This window comes from Cuculus canorus, chromosome 5 (assembly GCF_017976375.1).
Source record: "Cuculus canorus isolate bCucCan1 chromosome 5, bCucCan1.pri, whole genome shotgun sequence".
Lineage (NCBI taxonomy): Eukaryota > Metazoa > Chordata > Aves > Cuculiformes > Cuculidae > Cuculus > Cuculus canorus.
The window spans coordinates 39,533,782-39,557,570 of record NC_071405.1 but is presented as its reverse complement, the minus strand read 5'-3'; the positions used below and the strand labels follow the sequence as shown (position 1 = coordinate 39,557,570).

At 35.6% G+C, this 23,789-nt stretch overlaps 1 protein-coding gene across 6 annotated transcripts in view; it reads left to right on the top strand.

Annotated features, from left to right (window-relative positions):
* The window catches only part of PLEKHA7 (pleckstrin homology domain containing A7), a 189,455-nt gene that overhangs the window by 142,754 nt on the left and 22,912 nt on the right, over positions 1-23,789 (top strand). For all 6 annotated transcript variants that reach the window (XM_054067028.1, XM_054067031.1, XM_054067029.1 and 3 more), the window contains 7 exons: positions 4,974-5,152; positions 7,099-7,584; positions 11,712-12,231; positions 14,336-14,422; positions 16,709-16,762; positions 22,382-22,450; positions 22,611-22,691. In XM_054067028.1, the coding sequence (XP_053923003.1) occupies positions 4,974-5,152; positions 7,099-7,584; positions 11,712-12,231; positions 14,336-14,422; positions 16,709-16,762; positions 22,382-22,450; positions 22,611-22,691 (1,476 nt within the window). The remainder of the gene's footprint in view (positions 1-4,973; positions 5,153-7,098; positions 7,585-11,711; positions 12,232-14,335; positions 14,423-16,708; positions 16,763-22,381; positions 22,451-22,610; positions 22,692-23,789) is intronic.

The following is a 23,789-nucleotide window of genomic DNA, read 5'->3' as shown; positions in this document are numbered from 1 at the left end:
CGTTGGACCAAACACCTCTGCTTTAGGTGTTGGATGATTGACTGCAGACTTGATGCTGTAGTTTCATGTTATTTAGAACCACCTCTCAGGGCAGTAGGAGGATTTTGTAAGATTCCTGTTGCATGGAGCCTGTCCAACACTGATGTTCAGTGGTCACAGATGTGGCTGTGGGTGCACAGCAGCAGGAGCACAGCCGTACTGGCATTCTGCATTCCATCACTCACCAGCCATTACCTTTATCTAATCTCTTCAGTACATTTTGATATCCAGAGTGTAGATGGACATTCTGTCTCACAACACAGTGCAGCCAGAAATAGAAATACAAGCAGATTAAGCCCAAAATAAGGACAGGACTTTTTCACATTTAAGTCCTGAATGAGTGGGAGAATGTGCCATGTCACTTTTTACGTTTGGTCTCTCATTTATTCAGATTGTTTTAAGTCCTCTGTTGCAATAGAGGTATTTGCTCTCATTTTAAGTAGCTTTTTTAAGTAACATTGAGTTTTTGAAGCTAGAGAAGCAATGAAACTGCTATAAAGTCAACATTTTGGTTTGTAAAAATAAAAGAAGGAAATTTATTAAGCAAATATGTGGATGCTTTTTGCCTATAATTCAGTTAGAAAGTAATTTGTAAAATACATGCTCACTAGGATATATGTTAAGACCTGCTAACTGTTAAATTGTGCACCGTAGGAGGTCTTGGAATTTTTTTCCTTTAATCTTCTCCTAAGTCACATCTTTAAGCTTTTGTATCTCTTTGGGTGTTTAACAACTATAGGCTTGCAGAACAGCATACAGGCTGTTCAAATGCAATAAAAAACCTACTTTGAAATGCAGTAGTATGCATGTTGAATTGTTTTGTTTAGAAATTCTGCTTTCAAGTATTTACCTTGACAATTTTTTTTCAGTTTATTTGTCCCAAGAAAAGTGCTGTCACTAGGTGTAAGCCACTGTCACTAAGCTGTGTGACAGCCTTTTAGAACTCAGGATCCTAACACTGTATTTATTTCAGTAGCTAACATCTTAAAGATTTTAATTAATCTGATAGCTATATCTTTTAATACAGTATTATTTTGCTGATACAAATGTGAGGAAGTGCAAGTCCAATGTATAGATTTTAATCTGAAAAACTTTATTGTATACCTGGAAATATTCCCTGGGATTAATAGAGAGCTGACTGTACATTTTAGTAATACAACAGTTTTAAACATCAGTAATATCAATTTATGAAGGTTAATGTCAATATTTTCTTTTTAGAAACCTCGTTGTCCTCAATAATGACAACTATTTTTAATTGATCTTATATGTCTTAAATATGTATGAGAGAGTACTGAATGTAAACTCATTTATGTGAATCTTACAGTAATACAAATTGAGAAACTTGGAAGGCCTACCAATATTTGCTGTAAACAAAACAACAGAGCTTCATGCAATTACAATGTACAAGTATATGTCTGTATTTAGGTGCATGTCTTGCTACCAAATAAAGTCCATGAAGGATGCTCTGGTGTTCCTGTAGAACAGGTAGGAAGTAGAGCTGGAGATGCAAATTACTCCTTTTTACTTTGATACTTTCATCAGAGGTATACCCTATCAGCATGAGGGCATTCAGAGCCCAGAAGATACTTCTGTGGCTTAGTTTTAAACATCTCTTCATTATTGCCATAATTTCATTATTAAGACTTACGAATGAAAGTATCTGTTCATTGCTTAGACTTTCTGAGACCGGGGCAAACTTTTACCTGTTTCTTTGATCTCACTGGCTTTCCTAAAGGAAAAAAAAAAAACCTAACATAGTTTGTTCCTTTATGTTTTTGGATCATTGTTGCTTCCTTAAACTCGCGTATTGCTTATAAACCTCCTCTGGGTCTGGGGACTCAGGTGAAGAACTGCCAAAGGCTATAAATTTTAGAGGTGCCATTTTGGAACTTGGAAATGGGAAGGTTCTAGCTTCTACAAGTCCTGAAAAAGTTCAGTATTGTTGGAGGGTGAAAAGTGAGTTAGATTGTACTGTGCTGTTGTTGTGTTTATATTGAAGACTCAGAGTATTATTTCAATACTCATTATTTCAATGTGCTCATAGATGTCTCATAAATATCAAACTTCAGGAGAGGAGAGAATTTCCTGTATTTTATAGCTTATTGAGAGGACTAACTTTGAAAGACTGCAATTGCTAGAAAACTGTTCCCTTCTGTCCTATGAACTGTGGCTTTTTGTCTCCTAGGAATTTTGAGTTATTGAAGAGGAACGTAACAAATTTAGACATGAATTACTTTTACTTTAGCATTTTGTTATGTATTTTCTTTGGAAACATGAATCTTTTCATTATTTTAACTTGTTTACCTTTTTACTTTTTTGTCCGTGTCTTGTCCTGTTGATATGCCCTTGGGGTTTACTATCCATTTCTCCTTCTGTGCATTATGGGAGAGAGACTGCTTTTCTTCTCAATCTATCCACATTAAGGCATCTGAATGCATGAATAGGTACCAATATTATTTTTTCCCTCTTGTATATATGGTGTATGTGTGCGCATGTGCTGTGTTTTAGGCTCTTAAGTATGCTGTAGATGTCCTAATAGCTATTGCTTATAAAAACAAATAGACAAAAAAACCCTACTAGTCTACTGGCAGTGACAGCTACAGGATGTTGCACAAAGTGGCTTTCTCGTGTGCAAAACATGCTACTAATAAATAACTGAAATATGTTTTAATTTTTCTTAACCAGTTTTATATATTACAAATGTCAGAGTGTTGTTTTTGTTGATAATAACACACTATCTCGATTATTCCTCCTGAAGCTGTGAATGTTTATGGCTGTGATCGATTCAGCCTCTCAAGGAAGAATGGTGCAATGTACTTTGCATTTTTATATCGTTTTCACCTATAGCCTCTTAGGCAATGCTTTCAGCACCTCTGAAGGAGAACCTGAAAAGCAAAGGGGTTTGTTGATCAGGGCACACAGGTCAATGAAGACAGACAGCTGTTAAATCCATTTATTGATGTGGTAAATGGTTTCCGCAGTTAGTTAGCCAAGGTTCTGGGTTTTTTCAGCAAGTATATAACCGTGAATGGTAGAGTCCCACTGCCTCATCTGCACTGGGGCGTTTGTAGTCTGCTTTTCTGCAGGTGTGGCTTCACTTCTGGATTTTAGCATCTCCTCCAATGGGCTCAGCATGGTCTGTGAAGGAACCTTGTAGTCATCAGGTCTAGCATTAAAATCACTGATTTCCTTTAGATCTGAAGCTGCCATTTTTTGGTCTGTTCTTACACTGGATGCTAATCGTAAATGCAATTAATTAAATGTTTCCAGATAATTTTTGTTTTGACCATTTGTAATGGTCTCAATATGTTAAAAAAACCAGATGCCAGTATTGGTTTCATGTAAATCAATCCTGTTTTCCTTTGTTAAGGTAGGCAACTTGTGCTGGGCATGGAGAAACCACTTTGCATTCCCTTGTTGGTCAGTGCTGTTGGGAAGCAGAGACTTTCTAGCAGGAAAGAGTCTCGGATTTCTCTGTGTTGCCTTTTCCTCCCCTTCCTTCTCCTCCTCCCTTTTCTAGCTGGCTGTTGTGCTATGGTCCCACTCTTTCTGCCACTGACACCTGCAGAGGCTGTGTTACCACAGTTTTCCAAACAAATTGTGGCTTGCTTATTTGAGGCGCAGAAAGGAAAGGCCAAATTTCACACATTTATGGGACCAGGCTGCAATAAAAAGGGAGTAAATTTTCCACAAAACTTAAAGAACTTTAATAGCAAGCAAATATTTTGCTCTTTGGAGTTGTTGATACAAGTCTCTAAGATTCTAGTAATTTGGGAAATTCAGGATAAACAACTGAAATTAGAACATTTAGGCAGGACTGCATCAGATAAAATAGCTTAGGTTTTGTCAAAGCTATTGATGTATTTCAGAAGCCATCTGGGTTTGTAGAGTGTATTTTTAAAAACTGGAATAATGAAGGGAGAGGATTTCATAAAAATAAAAAAACCCAGTCAGTTAGGGGAGATTTGTGAAATATGTTTAACTATAAAAGAAGATGTAGCCAAATTAAGAAGTTTAGATAACTTTTTTCTTTTAAGAAAGCCCTGGCTCAGCAGTGTTTCATGCCATTGGCTTTTGTGTGCAATAGCAGGTTTAGTTTGACGAAAAGCTGTTCAAATTACTAATTTTTAATAATATCTTTACAAAAGCTTTGAAGTCCAGTATACTGTCTTCAGTGTTCTGGAAACTAATGAAATGAATCTCTCCCTACTAATCTGAAGCACATCTCTAAAGTACTGTGAGGAAATATGGTAAAGTGTTTCAGGACTGATGTGACTTTAGTACTATTGTTTATACAAATGTGGATGAGATTTGATTAAATTCAACTAGCCTAGAATTACAAAGACATTCCAAATGTAATACATTTGAATATTGAATATTTTTATAGAGGAATTTCCAAATACATCAAGTTTGCAGTGAAATTTCATGGATTACTTTGGTGTGCAAAGATACCTGTCGATATTTTGTGTGCTATGATAACTTCGTCAGTATTACTAACTTTATCAGTAAGTCTTATGATTTTGCAGTTAATATAAAAAATCACGACCATGCTTTTACTGAAAGACTTTAATTGCTTGAATTGTAAGGTTTTTGTCTGTGTTTTGTCTGAATAAATTGCTTTATTAAATGAGCTGAGAGAAATAGGCTTTCTTACGCATGTCTCAGAATTTCTTTCATTTGTTTTGTGCGGTATTTATGGCAAATGAAATGTATCTTAAGAGGAAAATGAGTAGTTGAAATTGCCTACTCTGAAAAACAGAAGCACTATATTTTTAGCTTAATAGTGTGAGCAAGAGGTAGTGAAATTTCAGTGCCAACAGAATCTGGAAAATTACTTAAAGGTATCATGGAAAGTTTCAGTAAATTTTCTGAAGGAAAAATGAAAGGGCTGTCTGACTTTTATTTCTTTTTTTTTTCCCCTTGTTTTCATACAGGCTGTTCATACAGGTATGCGGGCATATATTTATAATAAGAATTCTGTTATTGGCTCTCAGGCAGAGCATTCAGGAATGCGGACATACTACTTCAGTGCAGATACCCAAGAGGATATGAATGCCTGGATCCGTGCTATGAATCAAGCTGCTCTTATGCAAACACGTTCCTCACTGAAGAGGCAAGTTCAATGCACAAACTGTTAGCTTTTAAAATTCTTAAAAGATACATTTTATATGTGTGCATCTACATAAATGAAACTGAAATTTGTGGTGATTTCTGGAAATTGTATTTGTAAATGTCTGTACTCATTCCCATTTTAAAGAAATAGTTCATTTTAATTTATGTTCTGTTGCAAATCAGTTAACTAATAAAAGCAAACCTGATGTTCGATATTTGTGTCTACACACAAATTGTGTGTCCACATTTACTGACATGGATTAATTTCTGTGGATATGTAATTTTTCAGGGAATTTCCATTTAAAAGTTACAGGTTTTATGAGCAAATTCATACACCTGCAACAGCCAGTTGGCAGCTTGGAGGAAAGATATGTGAAAGGGAGTTGTTTTAATTGAGTGTTTAGAACTAGGATTAAAATGCTGTTAAGAGGGAAAAGAATGTTCAAGATGAGTAAATCCTAAATGAATAGTGCTATGGATAGTAACTAATATGTGCAGGTTTTACCTGCCTTTTTTTTTTTTACTTAGTTTGGTGGCCTTTAGTACTTGTAAGAGTTTTTATGTTTTTCTTGGTGCAGAAAAAAAGCACAAAAAGAGGATGTCCTTTGTCCCATTATTCTTAATTAGTGCTAGAGGCACACAAATTCAGCTGTGCCTTTGTGTACTTCCAGTTTTTCCCTCTTAAAACTGATGTAACCTTCTTGATGTTTTGACTTGGAGAATGTGATTCTTTCTCTACAACTCCCCGTAAAAGAAGACCACACTGTGAGACATCTCTGCTTTTTTAGCCTGGGGGCCTTTGAGGATTAAAATGTCATGGTGCAGTTTCTCAGAGTATCTCGCAGTAGTGCTTGCTTTTAGCAAATCAGATATAAGCAAAGGATCAACATCTCTTCCAGAGCCTTGCATTCTACATGTTTTTGTGTAAGATGTTCTGGATTTAATTTAAATTTCAACTAACTGAAAGAAAAATTAAGGAAGTCTGGTGTGTTCAAAGTATTGATCCAGTGTCCTTCCTCCTAATAGACCATTCATTTTGAGACAATATTGAGACTGAAGTGAAAACAGTTATTTCATGACACTTACTCAGAATTCAACTTCCATAAAGCTTTAAAGAAACTGAACTGAGTTTCAGAGAAAATGAAGCGCTACTCCAAGATCAATGATGCGCCACTGAATTGTGAGAGAAAAAAATGTTGTCAAGAAGCTTATCGCTATAAGGAGAAGAAGAATATTGCAAATTAAATACGTTATGTGTCAAAAGCAACATAAACCCTTTAGGATCCTTAGATATTTTATCCTGTGTTGGAAGTTTAATATCAGGATGTCTGGTATGGAATTTTGAAATATTTAGACAATAAGGGAAATAAGTAAGCTAGTATGTATTGCTGCATGTATTAGGAGCAATGGAGATTATTTATTTAATGTTATATTTTGCAGGAATAACCCCTAGGTTTCCCTGGACAGTGATAGTACTGATTCAAATGTAGATATTGTTCTGTCCTCTTGGCCAGAAACGGCTAAGCCCTAAGCCATCTGCAAAGATATTGAAAGACATTTTAACTTTGAAATGAACAGTTGACAGTTTGGTTTTGGTTTTTTCGCTTTCAGTGTTTCCCAAGATAGGAAGACTTTCTTTTTACCACTGTTTGTATGTAATATTACACAAGTTGAACACTTCTTTCATACAGTATTAGTATTTTCAGACATTTTTACAGATGTGTATGAATGATTTCTGCCTCCTTGGTAGCACTGTAAAGATAACTTTTCTCTAACTGTGATAACAACTGGGTTTTGCTCGACATAACTGTTTTAACATGTTTCTGTCAAATTTATCACAGGCTGAAGAAAGTGCTTTTGTGGGTGTCCTTTCTAAAATAGTAGCAAGACCACATCAGCTTTTCACAATGAAGCAGTGTTCATTACTAACTGAAGTTTTCTTTTCAGAGAAACTGAAAAAATGGATCAGCAAGCTGTTCCTCAAGTTAATCATGTGGATGCCTGTAAAGAATGTGTGAAGGCAGAGATTACAGATACAAAAGAAAGTTATCAGAAATCAGCAGAAATGCTTCGATTTGATAAGCGTGAAGAGATAAGAAGAGGAAAAGAGGAGGAGGAGCGTTACATCCACAGAAAAGAAACTCTGGAAACTAAGAAGGGAAAGGCTAAGCATGCATTAACAGAAGCTGATTCATTATTTCCAGACTCAGTGAATGCATCGAATGCATCGCGGTCCCAGCCTCAGCCAGCTGAGAAGAATGGAACACTTCCTAGCTCATTAAGTATGAGTGCTGGCCTAGTAGAGCAGAATGGTACTGGATCATATAAAAGAGGGTTTGTTCCCAGAACAAATCCAGATAAACAGATTCAAAGAAAAAGTAACATGGCTCAAGTGGAGCACTGGGTAAAAGTCCAAAAAGGAGATACAAAAAGGTTAGTAATAGGCACATCTTTAAATAGCCTGCCAAATGGCTTTTTCTTAAATTAAAAGAAAATATGTGCTAGTCGTATGTTTAGTACAAATCACAATGATGTTTTACAGAGACAATATATAACAAAACTTACTTTCTTCTCCAATGCAGTGTGTTATTTTTCAGGTGTTTTGCTCATGGGAAAGTCAATATGGGATTGGCTAATCAAATCCCTTTAATGTTGTCAGTATATCGCAAATAGAAAGTAAGATTAGAGTGCTGGTTTTTTTTACTGTGTTTAATCACTGTGTATGCTTAAAACTTCTTAAGTTTTACCACAACTGGAGACCCAGAAAGTGAAGACCTGAGTTGCCTTGGATATAAATCAGTTACTTCCTGAGAGAATATGACTTTACTGAAAAAAAGTACTCGGTTTATTAGTTCTTACGTGCACAGATGTATTAGTCTAAAATAATATGGAAAACTGTTGAACTAATTAGGCAGTGCTTAAGAAAGCTTATGTTGAGAAGTTTCTCACATCAAAAGTATAGGCAGTGAACAGCCTTGACTGATAGCTGTGAGTAACTGTTTTCTTCCTCATTACTCTTCGCAGTAAATCGACTTTAGGTATGTATTGGTGTACTGTTAACTGATAGATAAAAGTGGCATGTTAGTTGTCAAATGTCTTCTTGATTTCAGGATGTAGAAATTTAAGATAGAGATCATAATTTGATTGACACAATTTTATTTTAGTAAGTATGAATGGACCACTTAATTTCTTAATGCCCCATGTTTACTGTTAAAATGTTAAAAATAAAAGCTTCTTATGGTTTAGAAGCCTTTATAAATTTTGAACACAGGATGAGTACAGTTTTATTTGTTCTGGCTCAGGTGTATAAAGATGCAATGCTTGCCAGCAAGTTGATTATAACAAGAAAACCCTCTTTCAGCTACAGCCTTTATTCAAATACAAATATTGTTTGTATCAGATTGCAAGGATTTCACCTTTTAAATAGCTATTTAGATCTTTCAAATAGATTTTTACTTCCTCTTTTTATAAAGCACACTGTTTGCTAACTGGAAAATGTTAGCTGTCGCTTTGGAGATTCTTCTGTCTTGGACAAGGACCTGTTAGCTGCACTTCAGTTGTGACTGATGTAGTCACCCAGCCCCTCCCTGTCCTCACCAAAGGGAAATACCTACTTTAATAAGGTTCATGCCGGTCTTTGGGAAAGATCTAGAGAACTGGAAGGAGGTTTGAAAGGAGGCTTTCAGGAGATTTTGGTTTTAAGTAATTGAAGGTCAGGACCATCAAACAACAGCTGTCCAGAAATGATTAGTCTTTGATCTGACTCCAGTACCTGGATAGATGTAGTGAATGCATAGTTGTAAAATATCTGCTATTTCTCACAGTTTATTTACTCTTAAATATAAATGAATCTGATGAATGTAAGCTTAATGTTCCCCAACTAAATGCATGTTGAGGAATTTCCTTCCTTACAAATGCAGCATTAGACATTTCTTGTTATATAGAACTTTCCATTCCTTCCTAATTTCCTTAAGGAAGAAAGAATACCTGTCAGAGTGTTTTCAATAATCGTATTTGTTTCCTTTTGAACATTTATCTTTTCTTTTTACAATATCTTCCGTGCAATAGCTTCACATTGAAGACCTTCAATGATTTTCATGGACAATAATCATATAATGTGGCATCAGACCATTTTTTCACCCTTCAAAGTCTGCTTTTCTTTTTTATATTCTTTATACCTCATGATTCAAGAGAGGGAAAGTCTCAAGAACATCTGCTTTTGCTCATTTTTACTCTAGATCCATGAGAAAGCATCCATCAGTCCACTGTGGACTGATTGATGTCATTCAGGACATTGTTCCTTTCCTGTTATAGAAATTGGTATGTTGCCTTAGTGCCTATTTCCATATAATGCAAATTATTTTCAATGGTCTGAAACCTTATGTGGTAGATAGAGATGCCATCTGCCTAAAGCCTGGCATCGTAGCTGGAGGTATCTCCCTGCTTCATACACTGAGAAATTACAACCTACCTATTCATAGACAGTTCAGCTTTGAATGTGACTTCCCGGGTGCAACCTAATGCAAGTGCAACTTTGTTTTTTTTTTCTAGGAGGCTGATGTATTACATGAAGGCAGCACTTCCCAGCTACTCAAACTACTGCTTCCATCCTAACAGCTTTTAGTTCTTCTTGGACAAGTACATCCTTTTCTAGAAGAAAGACGTGATTCCCACCCTCCTCCCCCTCAAACTTATGGCGTCTTTCTTTTCAAACTGCTTTTGCTACTGAAAATGCTAGTGCTGATGACTTCATTGACTACCATTAATTCCTGATGATCTCAATACTTTACCCTTTAATGTCCAAGTAGAAAATAACCGCACACGGATGGTTTGCAACATTCAGTAGTTTGCTGATGCCTTCATGATGCCTCCACTAGGTTTGGAGTATGGGAATGGTCAAGCCCCCTTCCCTTTACTTCCACAGAAGATCACCAAAAGGGTCTGTCCTGGCTTCATGCCTGTCTCAGGTGTCCTTTCAAAACATTACCTGCTCCAAGCTTTCTCAGTTCTTGTTCCAGTCTAGAGAAAACATGTTTCTACCAACCACTTTGATTTCCTTGTGGAAAGAATTGACAGTACAGTACAGAATGTACAGAGTACACCTAATGTAATAAGCTAGACAATTAAAACACGTTACTTGACCACTAAATGCTGATCTTTGAGTTACCTATGTTCATACTACCAGCCTGCTTTAAGCTTTTGTGAAATATGGGGTAACATCACTGTTCTGTGGTGTGAGAGGGCAAAGCTTTTATGAGTTTCTAATCCTCCATGCAACTCGGGGCAGTTATTCTGCTTTTTAACATGAGGAATTACACGTACTCTCTCTGTATTTCAAGGCTGCTCAACAGTGCCAAATCCTGCAAGTAGATGGAGGCAACTACTGAGCAGCAGTTATTGGTAGCAATTCTTTTCCTCTGCTTCGGTTATACTTGGATGCTGAATAAAGATGTTGCTTTCTATTGTGCCCTTTCTTTCCTGTGTAATTCCAGCACTTCCCATACCATCAGGTCTCCTTCTTATGAAGAGAGTGGAGCCTCCTGAATGGAGTAATGAATGTACTCCCTGCTCAGATTTTCTTTATTTGTTTTCTTTTATGTTTTTATTAATTTTTTTGTATTGTTGCTTTGTGGCAAGTCAAGCAGAATGGTTTTGTGTTTGGAGATCCTGAATCAATGGGTGAGTGACTGCAAGTACAAAACCTGCAGATGTTTAACTGGCAAATTAGACAGGCAGGTTCTTATGCGTGAGACTAGGGAAAGATTTTGAGTTCAAAGTAGGAGATGAAGCTAACTAAACTTTGTCAAAGCATTTGCTGATTCTGTCTTAAATCTCTATCTACTAAAAGATTTAATTTGTACAGTTTAAGTATGTTATGAATGCAGTACTAAAGCCAGGATGTAGTGACTGTTTTTATGTTCTAGTTTGTCAATAAGTTTTGCTGCAGAAAGTCATACTTAAAAATGAACCAGTAGCATTAGGTCAGATGAAAAGGAAATCATACAGACCAGGGACTTAGAGCCATTTCTTACCTTTTTTCAATCCCATGAAAAAAAATTTCTGAGAATACTCTGTGATTGGTGAGATTTCTTTGTGCGCTTTAAAGGTAATTTTTTAGAACGCGCATGCATTTGTTGTTCGTAAACTGCACCATCTACTGGTGAGCAGGCTTTCGGTGAAAAATATTTTAATTTATAGATTTGATCTTTAAACATAATTCCATTCTTCATGTTCTTGACATTCTTTTTGGTCTAAGTAAATAATGCAGGAGTCCCTTAAATTTATTTTTAGTAGGTCATCCTAGGTTATACACTCAATAAAAAGCCCGTATTTATACTTTCTACATCTGTTTATGAATACAGTGTAATGTTTTTGTGCAGGGTAGATTTAATTAATATTTCTTTGTTAATATTTCTGTAAATTCTTTTAAAATTACTCTTATATGTGGTGTCTTATTGCTTCTATGCTAATGTCATTAGTTTGGGTTTTTTTAGTCAGTCACTCCTACTCATCAGTGTATGCTAAAATTTGCCTTTTTTTAATTCCTTCCTTTGTTACAGCCTCGCTTCTGATCAGACTCTTACACGTCAGGGTCCCAATCCACCTTTTCCTGAGAATTATCACACTTTGCCAAAGAATACCAGGCAGCCTTCAGGGAGCTCACCGCCGCCAATGAACCGCAATTTGCCGAGTGACTACAAATATGCACAAGATCGTGTTAGCCACTTGAAGATGTCCCAGGAAGAAAGGAAAGCAAATAAGGATGGAACTGTTTGGCAGCTGTATGAGTGGCAGCAGAGACAGCAATTTAAACATGGCAGCCCCACTGCCCCACTTTATGTAGGTTCTTCAGACTTTGTTGACCGTGCTAAGTCAAAGAGTTCATTAGATGTTCCACGATCAATATCTGTTCCACCTTCTCCATCTGATATTCCTCCACCTGGACCTCCAAAAAGCTTTCCTCCAAGGAGACCACATACTCCAGCAGAAAGGCTTACAGTTAAACCATCTGATGAGAGACAAACCGTTGATGTTCCTTTTGCTGGGTCACCGAGGAAGATGCGAAATCATGCTGTAAAGGTTTGTATGCAGTATAACTGATTTCAAATTATTCTGTGTGTAGTGTCATACACTGATAATTTAATTTAGTCATTTTCATTGCATCCTTCCTTTTGTATGAAAGATTGTGCAAGTTGTAGAAGTTAATGCAATGAATAATTTTCTTCTTAAACTCTTATCCTTCTGATTATTTCAGATGTATTAATTTTTGTTGGTTAGAAAAGGAAAATTGATGGCACATGACATTGGTTTGGAGTATTTTAATTTAAAACCTTGAAGGCATATGATTATATGTATAGAATATACAAATTGTAGCATTCTAATATGTAGAGTAGGTAGGCAAGAATGTGAAATTCAGCAGGATAAACTATTCCGTGATTATTTACTTACGCTTACAGTATTCAGTGTTTGCTGTGTCTGCTTTCTCTATATCTTCTGCTCTTGTAGTTAGTCTTACAGCTAATTCAGTTTTTAGTCATGGCTAAAAACATAATAACTTTCCAATAGTTTAAGCCCTTTGCTGAGTCATTATCACTGGAATAAGCAAAATTAAATAGTGTTGGTCTGAAACTTTAACCTTCTGCAGAATTTCACTGTGGTGGTTTGGTTTTCTTTGTAAGCACTCTTGTACCCTCTTATCCTGAGGTGACAGAAGTTTCCCTGTTTGGTACTTCACGTGACTCTCCCTGCCTAAGGAAAATAGGGAATTTTAGGATGTAGAATTTACTTGTCTTGGTAGCTCTTAGAATGGAAAAAGTGGAAGTGAAGACCTCTGTATTCACCTTTGACCTCAACTATAGGCTGTGATGGGGAAACTACTTGTAAAGAAAGAGACTTGTAAATTCAGGTACCCAGTGTGGGTAAGGACTATGACTTCGGATTGTGTGCTGCCTTCATGCACAGTTTAGATTTTTATCCTAGTGTACATGTGGTATAGCAGTTGGATGTCTTTTAGAATTTATAGTTTTATAATATTCTGTCCGAGGATGAAATGATCTAGCAATGTGCAGCACTGGAAATTAATATTCTTTTGACTCCTGGTTATATTATGTGAGACTTTGGTTTCTCACTATGTAAGTTGAAAGAGCATTACATCCCTTATGAAGGAATGTACAACAGTCTTTTCCCTTCCTATGCAATGCAGCTGCGTAAATTTTACTTATAAAACTTTTTATGTTATACTGGCTTTACCAATATAGGGAAACAGTTTTCCTCATCTGTAAAACTTTCCCGTGAAATTTCTCTAAACATTTCTAGAGAAAACTGTTTGTGTTTTCGTATGTAAGCACAGTATCATTTTACATTTAAATGTATTTGTCTACAGAAATCTGTGATACTCTCATCTCCCTTTATTAAATACCATCCAGTTACATTTTAAAAAATAGGCAGAGCAAAACAGTGTTCAGTGAAATTCAGATACAGGAATAAAAATAAATCATGAGACATTTAGTCTGGTGGAAGACAGCCATGTAAGTTTGGCATTAAGAGAAAGGTGAAAGAATGCATGTGCATATGTTTTCATATTGTAAGTAGAAAGGGGCAGTTCAGATATGATTATTTAAAAGAAATCTGGTATTAATGGAACCCGTTGCCACGAGGTGTCACTCATGTCACTAGCTGAGTGTTCCCTGGCTGAAAGAGGGCATTCACTGTTGTTGCTATATGGAATAAATGCCTGCTTTTGGAGGACATAAGCCAGTCAGCCCTTCAATGGAAGACATTGGGGCAGGTGAATTATTTTTTCATTGTATTTGCTAGAAGCCACTGTGCATGTTCTGCTGAAGCACTTTGTGCTGCTAGAATCTGCTGATCTGCCCAGCATCACAGGTGCTAAATTTGCATTTGTTCATTTGTAAGTTTTACTTAATCATCCAAGGATCTTGCTGGCCAATAAATGTTACCCTCATCACAGAATCATAGAGTGCTTTGGGTTGGAAGGGACCTTTACAAGTCATCTAGTCCAACTCGCCTGCAGGGAGCCGGGACATCTTTAGCTAGATCAGGTTGCTCAGAGCCTGATCTAAGCATTCTGTGAATTCAAATACAAAATCTGTGGCGGAGGTGCATGTCTTCTGAATTGTCCCTCGAGTACAATTCTTACAGTTCTGGCTGTGGCTTCTTACAGAGCTCAACTCATATTGATCGACGCTCTATGCCTGCAATGGGCTACATGACACATACTGTGAGCGCACCAAGTTTGCATGGCAAGTCGGTAAGTTGAGAGGGCAGTTACTTTACCTTTTGTGTCATCATAGCATTGTAGTTAAGTTTTAAAATCAAGCTCATTCCATAGTACTTGTATTTTTATTAGTTAAAACCTAAATAACTTGAACAAGAACTTAATCTTAACCAGTTCCCAGTAAAGCTTGTAGAAATTTTGCTATCTGCAATGTGAACAGAGATGAGCTGTCTGTTATTACAGGATTTAACTGTTATTATGTTTATTTGACCAAATGCAGAGTTAATGAAATAATTGCATAATCATGTCAAGTAACTGCTTTCTGGGCACTGAGGTGAAAAATGTAATTACAGTTACTTTCCCTGAAGACTGCTAATTTCCTCTTTACAATGTGTCTAAATACCTGCAGCCTGAAGAGCTAACATTGCTTCTCATTCGATTAAGGAGACATCAGGCTAAGTTGGCTAGTATACGAAATTATACAATCGCACAATTACTGCAGCACTTGCCAACTAATTCCACTTATCAGGTCAGCTGCTGCTTGGCTCATCTGTGCCATCTGACATTTTGTGACTCTGCAGATGCTTCATTAGTGGCATGCTTGAGTCTGTGCTTTCTTGCCCATTCTTTGGTATTCTACAATTCCCAGATCGTTTGCACTTTTTCTTTGCTACTTTATTTGCTATAAAAGATGAGCGTTTTGAGTTATAGGGCACTGGTGCGTATGTTTCAAAGTGTTATGTATTCTCCCTTTTTATACTGTTTCTGAAAATCTTGCATTTTCAGAAATGTGGATTAAAATATTAGGTAACTTCATTCTAAAGCAAACCCATTTCTTTGTGCTGCTTTCATGATGGGATTGGCTCCCTGTGCCACATGCTGCGTCACCTGCAAATTGAAATGCATCAACCAGTTTGTGCATTCATATGAGCTTGTAACGGTGTCAGTTCTGCAGGTGACCATTGGTTCATAAAGTTCATGGGCATCTAGGATCATCAACAGCACTCATGGTTGTGCTGATACATGAAACTTGTAAATATGAGAGAGCAAGCAGAAATGTGCTTGCAGAGATCTTTGGTTGATGTTAGAACCTCAAAAATGGGGCCACCTGGGAATAAAATGTGGTGACTCTTCTTGCAATTGGTTGAAGGCTTTATACTGGCCCAAAGCTAAAGAAATTTTTCTGAATTTGGAGAGGTTTCATTTCCCAACTTGCCTCACCTACAGAACGATTGCACTAAAATGGGCTATAGTAACAGGGATTTCTCCAGTAATGGGCAGACTTTCTAGTCAAATCCTTAGCCAGGCTTAGAAGCTGATGAGACAGGATTGGAAGTGAACACTTCTAAAGAAATGCAAATGTATTATATTCATTTTATTGCATAAAGAGTTTTTCTTTTTTTTTTTTTTTTAACTACACAATGTCATTGGCTCAAAACTTGAGAAAAGGTATAGTTGGGTCTTTCTTTTATTCTGAAGTTTAATGTACCCAGGATATAAAATTTTGTCGAAATAGCAGTAAAAATTCTAGGAATCTGGGGTTGTTTTGGCTAATTAAAAGCAATCAGTTAAGCTTTATTTTGTTGCATATTGCAAATGGCTTGTCTGAAGAAAAGAGAAATAACTTCTGTGCATGGTTTTCCTGAGGCAACTATAGTGAAGATGTTGCTAGATGAATGTAACTATAAAATTAAGCTGATAGCAATTACAGGTGAGCCAATGAAAAATCAGGATTGAGTGGATTGCTATTACTTAAGGAAAAATGGATTTTCTAGTCAAATAAGTGAGATCTTTTTCAGTATTTTATTCATAAAACTGATTTCAGACTTTCCTGAACAGAGGAATTCATATCTTAAAAGATCTCTGAAATGTGAGCAAAAGTACTCTGGTGATTTGTTACACCCTGACTTCTAGTTACATCTGACATTCAGTTAGGTACCAGTCTTCTTTTCTTCCCCCAAAGGGACACATTATGCTGGAGCACAACACCATGTCTTTTTCAGTGAAGGGACAGTCAGTAGAAATCGACATCGAAAATTAACTTTTGAAAATCTATTGTTTCAGGTGAGGTGGAAACCTCAAATCTATGTTTGGAGGGTGGGCATGAGGTAGTAATATTCTTAGGAAATATTTTGCCCATTTTTCAGCTGTAAATAGCAATACGTTGGCGGAGTAAATGTGCTTTTTTATGTACCTCCAACTCTGTTATTTTGTTTCCTCTTTCATCCATTTTCCTATATCTAAAATGCCCAAGTATTTTGAAATTGTTTCAAACATTCAAATACGTTGCCTTTTTTTTCCTTACCTACTTATCTGAAGGCGGATGACACTTATATCCAGTTGAAAAAGGATTTGGAGTATTTGGATCTAAAGGTAAGATTTTATAGGAGTTCACTTCCATTATTTCTTTAACCCCATGGTCTTTTGTGTATCACCTTCTGTTGAGAGATGGAAACTGTGTCTTTGCCATCACTTTTGTGCTTAGAGTATTGGATGTCTTTATACTAGCGGCCATATAATTAAAGTGCAAACTTGGAAAATGTAGTTTGTAGGAAGAATGTGTGTTACTGGTACTCCTGATGGACGATATTACATGGATTTAGTGAAGTCAGATAAAAATTGATTCAAAATGTTTGTCTCGTGTAGCATTAGAACCAATATGAAGTCAAGTTCTTGAAGTTGAAATATGGTGTTCTTTTAATCCATCTTTTTCCCTTTAAATCTTCTTGAGACTACCTTTTCGTTGGTGGTGGTTTTATAATGTGCCATATTTATAATATCTTGATTTTCTGTGAAAATGTGATGGTTGATTTGAACCTGCTATTGTTTTTGTATTATTACAGCTATGAGATTTCAAATGTACCCATTCATCCATCCATCTGGAGATATAATCTGTCTAAAAATGTTACCTGATATTTGCATTTAAAATAAAAAAAATAAAATATTATATTAATAGTGAAAGTATCTGCCTAAACTAAGTTATTTCTGTATCCGGTACACCTGATAGTTGGCCATTTGAAAGCAAATATAGACTTATTGGTATCAGAAGATAGCCCCCACAAAAAAAGTTTAATCATTTTGCTTAGCAAAGCAGTCAACTACTTTATTGAGTGTAGCATGTCTCACTATATATAAATCATGTGATGTTTCTGAAAATCAAGGTGGAGTAAAATTTGACACCTCATTATCCTTGTTTGCATGTACGTAGTTCTCACTGATACCATGGGGCATTGCATAGGTGCCACTAATGAGCTGACTGGACCTAATAGTATGCGTATTTCAATTTTATCTGATGTTTTAATGGCTGAGTATATAACCATATGCATCAATGAAAAATAGTAGTAATGCATATTACACATGTATAGTGTCATATATATATAAAAAGATAGAATATTTATCATGTAATGTATGTGGTATATATAGTCTAAATGGTCAAGTATGCAAACTGTTGTAATCAATAATATACAAATTTAAAATTGCTTGGACAGATTTCACTTTAGGCCTTGGTCTTGGTTTGTTCCTGGCTTTGTCAAATATAGCTGCATCCCAAGCTATTGGCTGAATTTTATGACAGATTTCAGTTTAAAAGCTAGTACAATTTGAGAAATTAGTAATAAACACGGTGGTTTGTCCGTTCTAAACCACAATTTTCACAGTTAAAAATGACCACATTGTAAGACTCTCAAAATGCTAAGTGCTTAGCAAAATTATTAGAGTGAGTTGTTAACTTTTTGGTGAATACCAGCTGGATTGATTTGTTGCAGTGTGGGACATGAATAGCCATTTGGTCTCCCAGGAGCTCCCTTTGTGCCCTCCTGCAGTCTGTGTAGTACCTGAGGAAAGCAGCAAGAGGGAAATGTATGGGGGGTCCTGATCTTTCTGTGAAAAGAAACTTAAGTTAGCTTTAGTTCCCTTTTGAGAATCTTGACAGTCAAAATGTCAAGCGTGTTTCCATAAGAATGATCTAGTTTTTCAAAATACATGTTCCTTCTCCAGTTAAATATCTTCAAGTTTAAAAGAATAACCTTCTCTCAGTAGTTGTCCAGAAATGTTGAAATTCATGTCAGATTGCTGAGAGATTAGAGAGACCACGTGAAACTTGAAAAGATGTCTTTGTATTGGTTAAATTTCTCTTTTGCCACTAAATATAAATTCTTAAATAGTTGCTTTGGTTTGCAGTATGAGGAAAAATGAGGAGAGTGCTGATGAAACTAAGAAAGTTACATATTGATTTGGTAATGGTGGAATATGGCAAATTAAGTGTTAATATATGTGATGCCTTTCATTTAAGACACTGAAGGCTTAGACAGAAGCCTTTTAATTCAAGTGTCTTTTGCCTTCTTTGGGCTTTGAGTTAGACCCACTCTGATTGAACAATTTTAAATAGGACTGAACATTTTAGAACTGGAGTTAAACTTTTTTCTTTTCACTAAATCCATTATTTCTGAAGTTATCTCTTCCTGGAGGTTGTGAAATGCAACTTTTCCACATGGAGTAGTGATTAAGCAATTAACTGCGTGATGTGTGCCATAGTACCAAAACTGATTATAGTAACTGGTTACACAGCATTTGGTAATTTGTCATTACTCACGTACCCCCCTTGCTTTTATCCAGGTATACAAGCCTATTTTTTATTATATAAGATTTAAAAAATATTATCTAACAAATAATTTTTATGCTAATACCAGGATCATGTTGTTCAACATCATAGTGTATTGTCATAAGTACAAATGAAATAAATACGGTTTAGAGATTGAATCCATTTCATTAGTTTTCTCTTGCACGGGAGCTCGTTCTGACATTAGGAAAAAGTCTAAAGTCTGATCACTCATATTATGAGAAACAACGATTGATAATTTTTAACTTCCCAAATACCAGGCATTGTGGAGTTTCCTTTAACAATGCAGCCCTTAGATTATGAACATTTTTTCCCCAAAAAATTGTTGCACTGACTCTGTATTTTTTTTACTCATAGACATTGAGCATGACAGAAATGATGTATCTGTATGCTGTAGCATAACCATGCATCTTCTGCAAACAGATTTCCATAGTTGTGGTTTTTTAATCTTTAAAGTGAATAGACCCTATTTCATGATTATGATAATCAAGTGCAAGCAGGCTACAGGAGGGACAGATGGGCAACCTCGCTGCAGAATAGTTTACATGTGTTCCCAGGCAGGTTATACCAAATATACAAACCCCAGGAGAGTTTGTGTTGCTAAGTATAAATTGTTCAACCAGTTGAAGCAAATTTGGGGCCCTCTTAGTGGTTCAGCAGTAGTCCATTCTTCTGCAGCCATCCTGTAATATTTGAAGCTGTTTAGTTTCTGCTGCAGTTGAAAGAGGTTGCTACTGCAAGCTTGTGTCATACAGATCGTGAACAAGTAAGTGCATGGCAGTTATCTGTTATGGAAGGAAGGGTAAGTGTGATTGCAGGAACTTTTTTCACTGAGATTTTAACTAGATTGCTCAAACTATCAGTGTAGAGCTCTTGGTGCAAGGTGTTATTACATATTGTGACGTAAGATAGCTTGCTGTTAATTCCTGGCACACTTGAAACTGCAAGTTGGGCAAGTCTGAGCAAATCCTGTTTTGTGTCATGCGTTTTTGTGTGTGTTTTACAAAAGTAAGTCTTACAGTTGGATGAACAAGCTACCCACAATGTAACAAGATAGGTAGATCTCCAGTAGCTTCTGTAATGGCAAATCATACAGACTGTAAACCTCAAGGATCAATGTTATGTGATTACTGCTACTCATGGAGTTCTGAGCTGTAAGGTTTTTTAATTTTTACATCTATAATGCGCTATTACTAAACTTTTGTTTGAAACAGATAGAAAATAACGGACCTCTGATCAACATGATATACAAAGTGCTAAAGAACTCAGCACAAGGGTTACTATCCAGTATACATGTAAGACTGCTTGCATCTGAAATGTTCTCATCCCATTGCTTTCTAAAATAGCAGTCAGTGTTTATGTATTCTGGCTTTTACAGGTGTCCTATGGTAAAGAGTAAAGCTTTCTGTAAGATTTTATTTTTTATTTCCTTTTTTCTTTCCTCTCCCTTTTTGGATTCTGTATGCGAAATTATGGCTGACCTCAGTGTTTCTTTTGTTTTATCATGTTCTGAAAATGATTGTGTCAAGTAGTGACTCCTGTGTATAATTTTGGAAATGTGAAAGCATGCTAAATCTTCATTATGTTCCCATGCTCACTGCTTGATAATTAAATTCTTTACAGTCTTGATTATGTAATTTAAAATATCCCCAAAATCTGTAGATTCTGCTTTGTATATTAATTTCATTGACTGAAAAAGACTTGCATTTGTTTAGCTTGCAGGTAAAATATGCAAAATTATTACTTTGACATGCTAGTACTTATAGAATCATAGAATCATAGAATAGTTTGGATTGGAAAGGACCTTAAAGATCATCTAGTCCTGGAGAGGTGTCCTGGCCATGGGCAGGGACACCTCCCACAACTTACTTATTTATGCATATATTTAATAATTTGTTACTATTCTACATAAGATTTAGCGTTTAAATAATTCCATTAGTACTTTTGAAAAAAAGGATTTTTCTTATATAAACCACATCATTGTTGAAAATGAAAATATCTAAATATTGAAAGTTTTAAGAGGCAGTAAATGCTTCTGATTTTGGAGGCGGGAAAGTAACATTTTGATACATGAAAACACATGATAAGTCTTTGACTGGTGTCTGCTGCTGGAGAAGAAAGCTCTTCTGTTTTAAACCTTCTTTGTTATTTGAAAATACAGTCAGTAGATAGGTAACTTGATAGAACATGTTAAATAAGAAGCTGAGGTTGTATCAAAGATTTATCTACACTTACAGTAAAATCTAGTTACTTTAAGAAAGCTAACATGATCCAGTAGGTGGCTTCTAGGTTAATAAGTAAACTGCGTAGCTTCATGTCTGGGAATGGCCAGTCAGCCAGTGAAAAAACAAACTGCCCCTTGTGCCCCACCAAGAAAACCCAACAACTTCTGCTCTTATATTACTAAATACAATTTTATGTGACTTTTTTCTTCATAAGCTCTTGCCTGTATATGAATAGATATAGCCTGTATATGAGTACTATACTTCTAAACATCAGGTATTTCTTTGGTAAGATAGTATTTACTTTAATGGATCTTCAAAATTATAGTTCTAATAGTATTAAGTCATTAGATTTGAAGGCTTTTAAAAACTGTGTGATTAACAAGCTGTATTATATTACCATTTTCTTAATCTCATTTATTGACAAAAGTAGGCCCACGTAGACAACAGAAATAAATGTTTCCACAGAGATAGACAAGCCTTCATTTTAAGTTTATTGTGAAGGCTGGAAATATAGTGTAGTTTCTGTACTGATTTAAAAAGTACACTATGTGAGAAAATAATCTTCTCACCAGAAATTGAATATGAAATATCTGATTTATGGAATGAGGGATTTGGAATATTATAAACATATCAAAATAGATTTTACATTCAGTTCCACTACAGCATTTTTATAGCAGTCTGTCTTTAATAAAAGTCACCCTGTGTTGTGGAAGAGACTATCCTTTGTAGAATGAAGTAGTTGGCAAAAAAATTGTATTTTTAGTTATTAATTAAAACTGTTATTCTTGCAACCATGTTTAAAGGAACTGTTGAAGTCCTTTGGCTTCAAGAAAGGTACTAAAACCAAACTTTTAAAACTATTAGGTTTTGCAGCAACGGGGCCTTTGTAACTGTAGAGAATTGGGATTATGCTATTTTGTACAGAATTTTAAGCTACTGTAAGAGTTATTAAGGAGCCCAATATAACTAGTAGTCCTTTCTGATAACATTTTTTAAAAACTAAAGTCATATTCAAAAGGACTTGTATTCAAAACCTTACTCATCTTTGTTAATAGCCATGAATATTTAACACAACTTTTCATTGTTGAAGCATAATTAGGTTTTAGTTTGCAACAAATTTCTCAGATCTTTATAACCAATTCCTCTTAGGTGACAGGACGTGACACATTAAAAGAACGAAGTACAAAACCTGTCAAGATTGCAGAAAGTGATATCGATGTAAGTATCAAATACCAGTTCAGAACCTCTTGCATTGTTTTAGCAGTTTATGTTGTATTGTTATGTGTTTACATGATTATGCTCTTTGCACTCACTATTTTTTACCCTAGACTTTTCTGCTTAGTTTATAAAGTCAAACATTATATATTTATATTTTCAGGTCAAGCTAAGCATTTTCTGTGAGCAGGACAGAATTCTGCAGGACTTGGAGGACAAAATAAGAGCCCTTAAGGAAAACAAAGTAAGTAGATTATAAAGGGATTTATAAAACAAAACAACAACTTTCATCTAATCATGAAATATGGAATTACAAACGAAAAATTGTACTACTGCATGCTGCCTGCATTGTAGTAGTTTTCTTTGGACATGTGTAAAAGTTACATAAGGAAGAGAATTGGTTTCTTTATGTCAGGATTAAGTACACACTTTTAGAAATCATAGGTTTGAAAATGAGTGTTTTAAAGCCATATACATTACCTTTTCTGGCATTTATTACAAATTATTTTTGCTTTAATATGTATATGATTACAGGCAGAGTCATGATTTGTTTGCAGTTCTTCCCAACGGCACAGAGGTTGTTTGCTTACATAACAGTCCGCTACCACCACACAGTGGTGGTTTGTGTTTTTCAATTTTGCATTTTTTATTTTGTTTTGGGTTTTTTTGTTTATTTGGTTTTTATTTGTTGTGTTTTGTGGGTTTGGTTGTTTTTTTTTTTTTTGCTAGTGTTTTGTGGTTTTGTAAAAAGCAGGAGCAAGAGAAGGGAAAACGATTCAAATTTGGAGTAATTTCGGAAGCCTGTGCTGGTTTATATGTAGTACTGTGAACTTAGTTTTGAGGGTTATGACTGAAATGCTGAAGTATCTCCTGTGGCATGTTTCTAGTTGGTACTCACCTTCTTTCGTCCATGCTGATTCAAATCAGAGTTCAAATAGTAAACAATAACAAAGTGGTTTGCCTTTCCTTTTCTGTATGTGTATTTAGCTGCTTCACTGCCTATGTGCTATAACTGTCAATAAATCAAGGTGGTTCAGAAAAAAATCTTTTCTAAAATGAAAGTACTGTCCAGATGGATCCTTCAAAAGAGCTACTGTGCAAAAATTATTCAGTATAATTTACTCCTGATGGAATTAATTAGGCCCACTTAGTGTTTTAGACAATATTTTAATCCATAGTTTTGTCTCCTTAGTGGAAAATTTAATGGAAAATATCAGATAATTTTGCTTATAGTAGTTAATTGAGGCTTTTGCACCTTTTTCTTTACATCTTGGTCTACAAAACAGGAGGCCAATCCTATCTTCTAGTGGCTTATAGGAAAAGATTGACGCTATGGAAAACA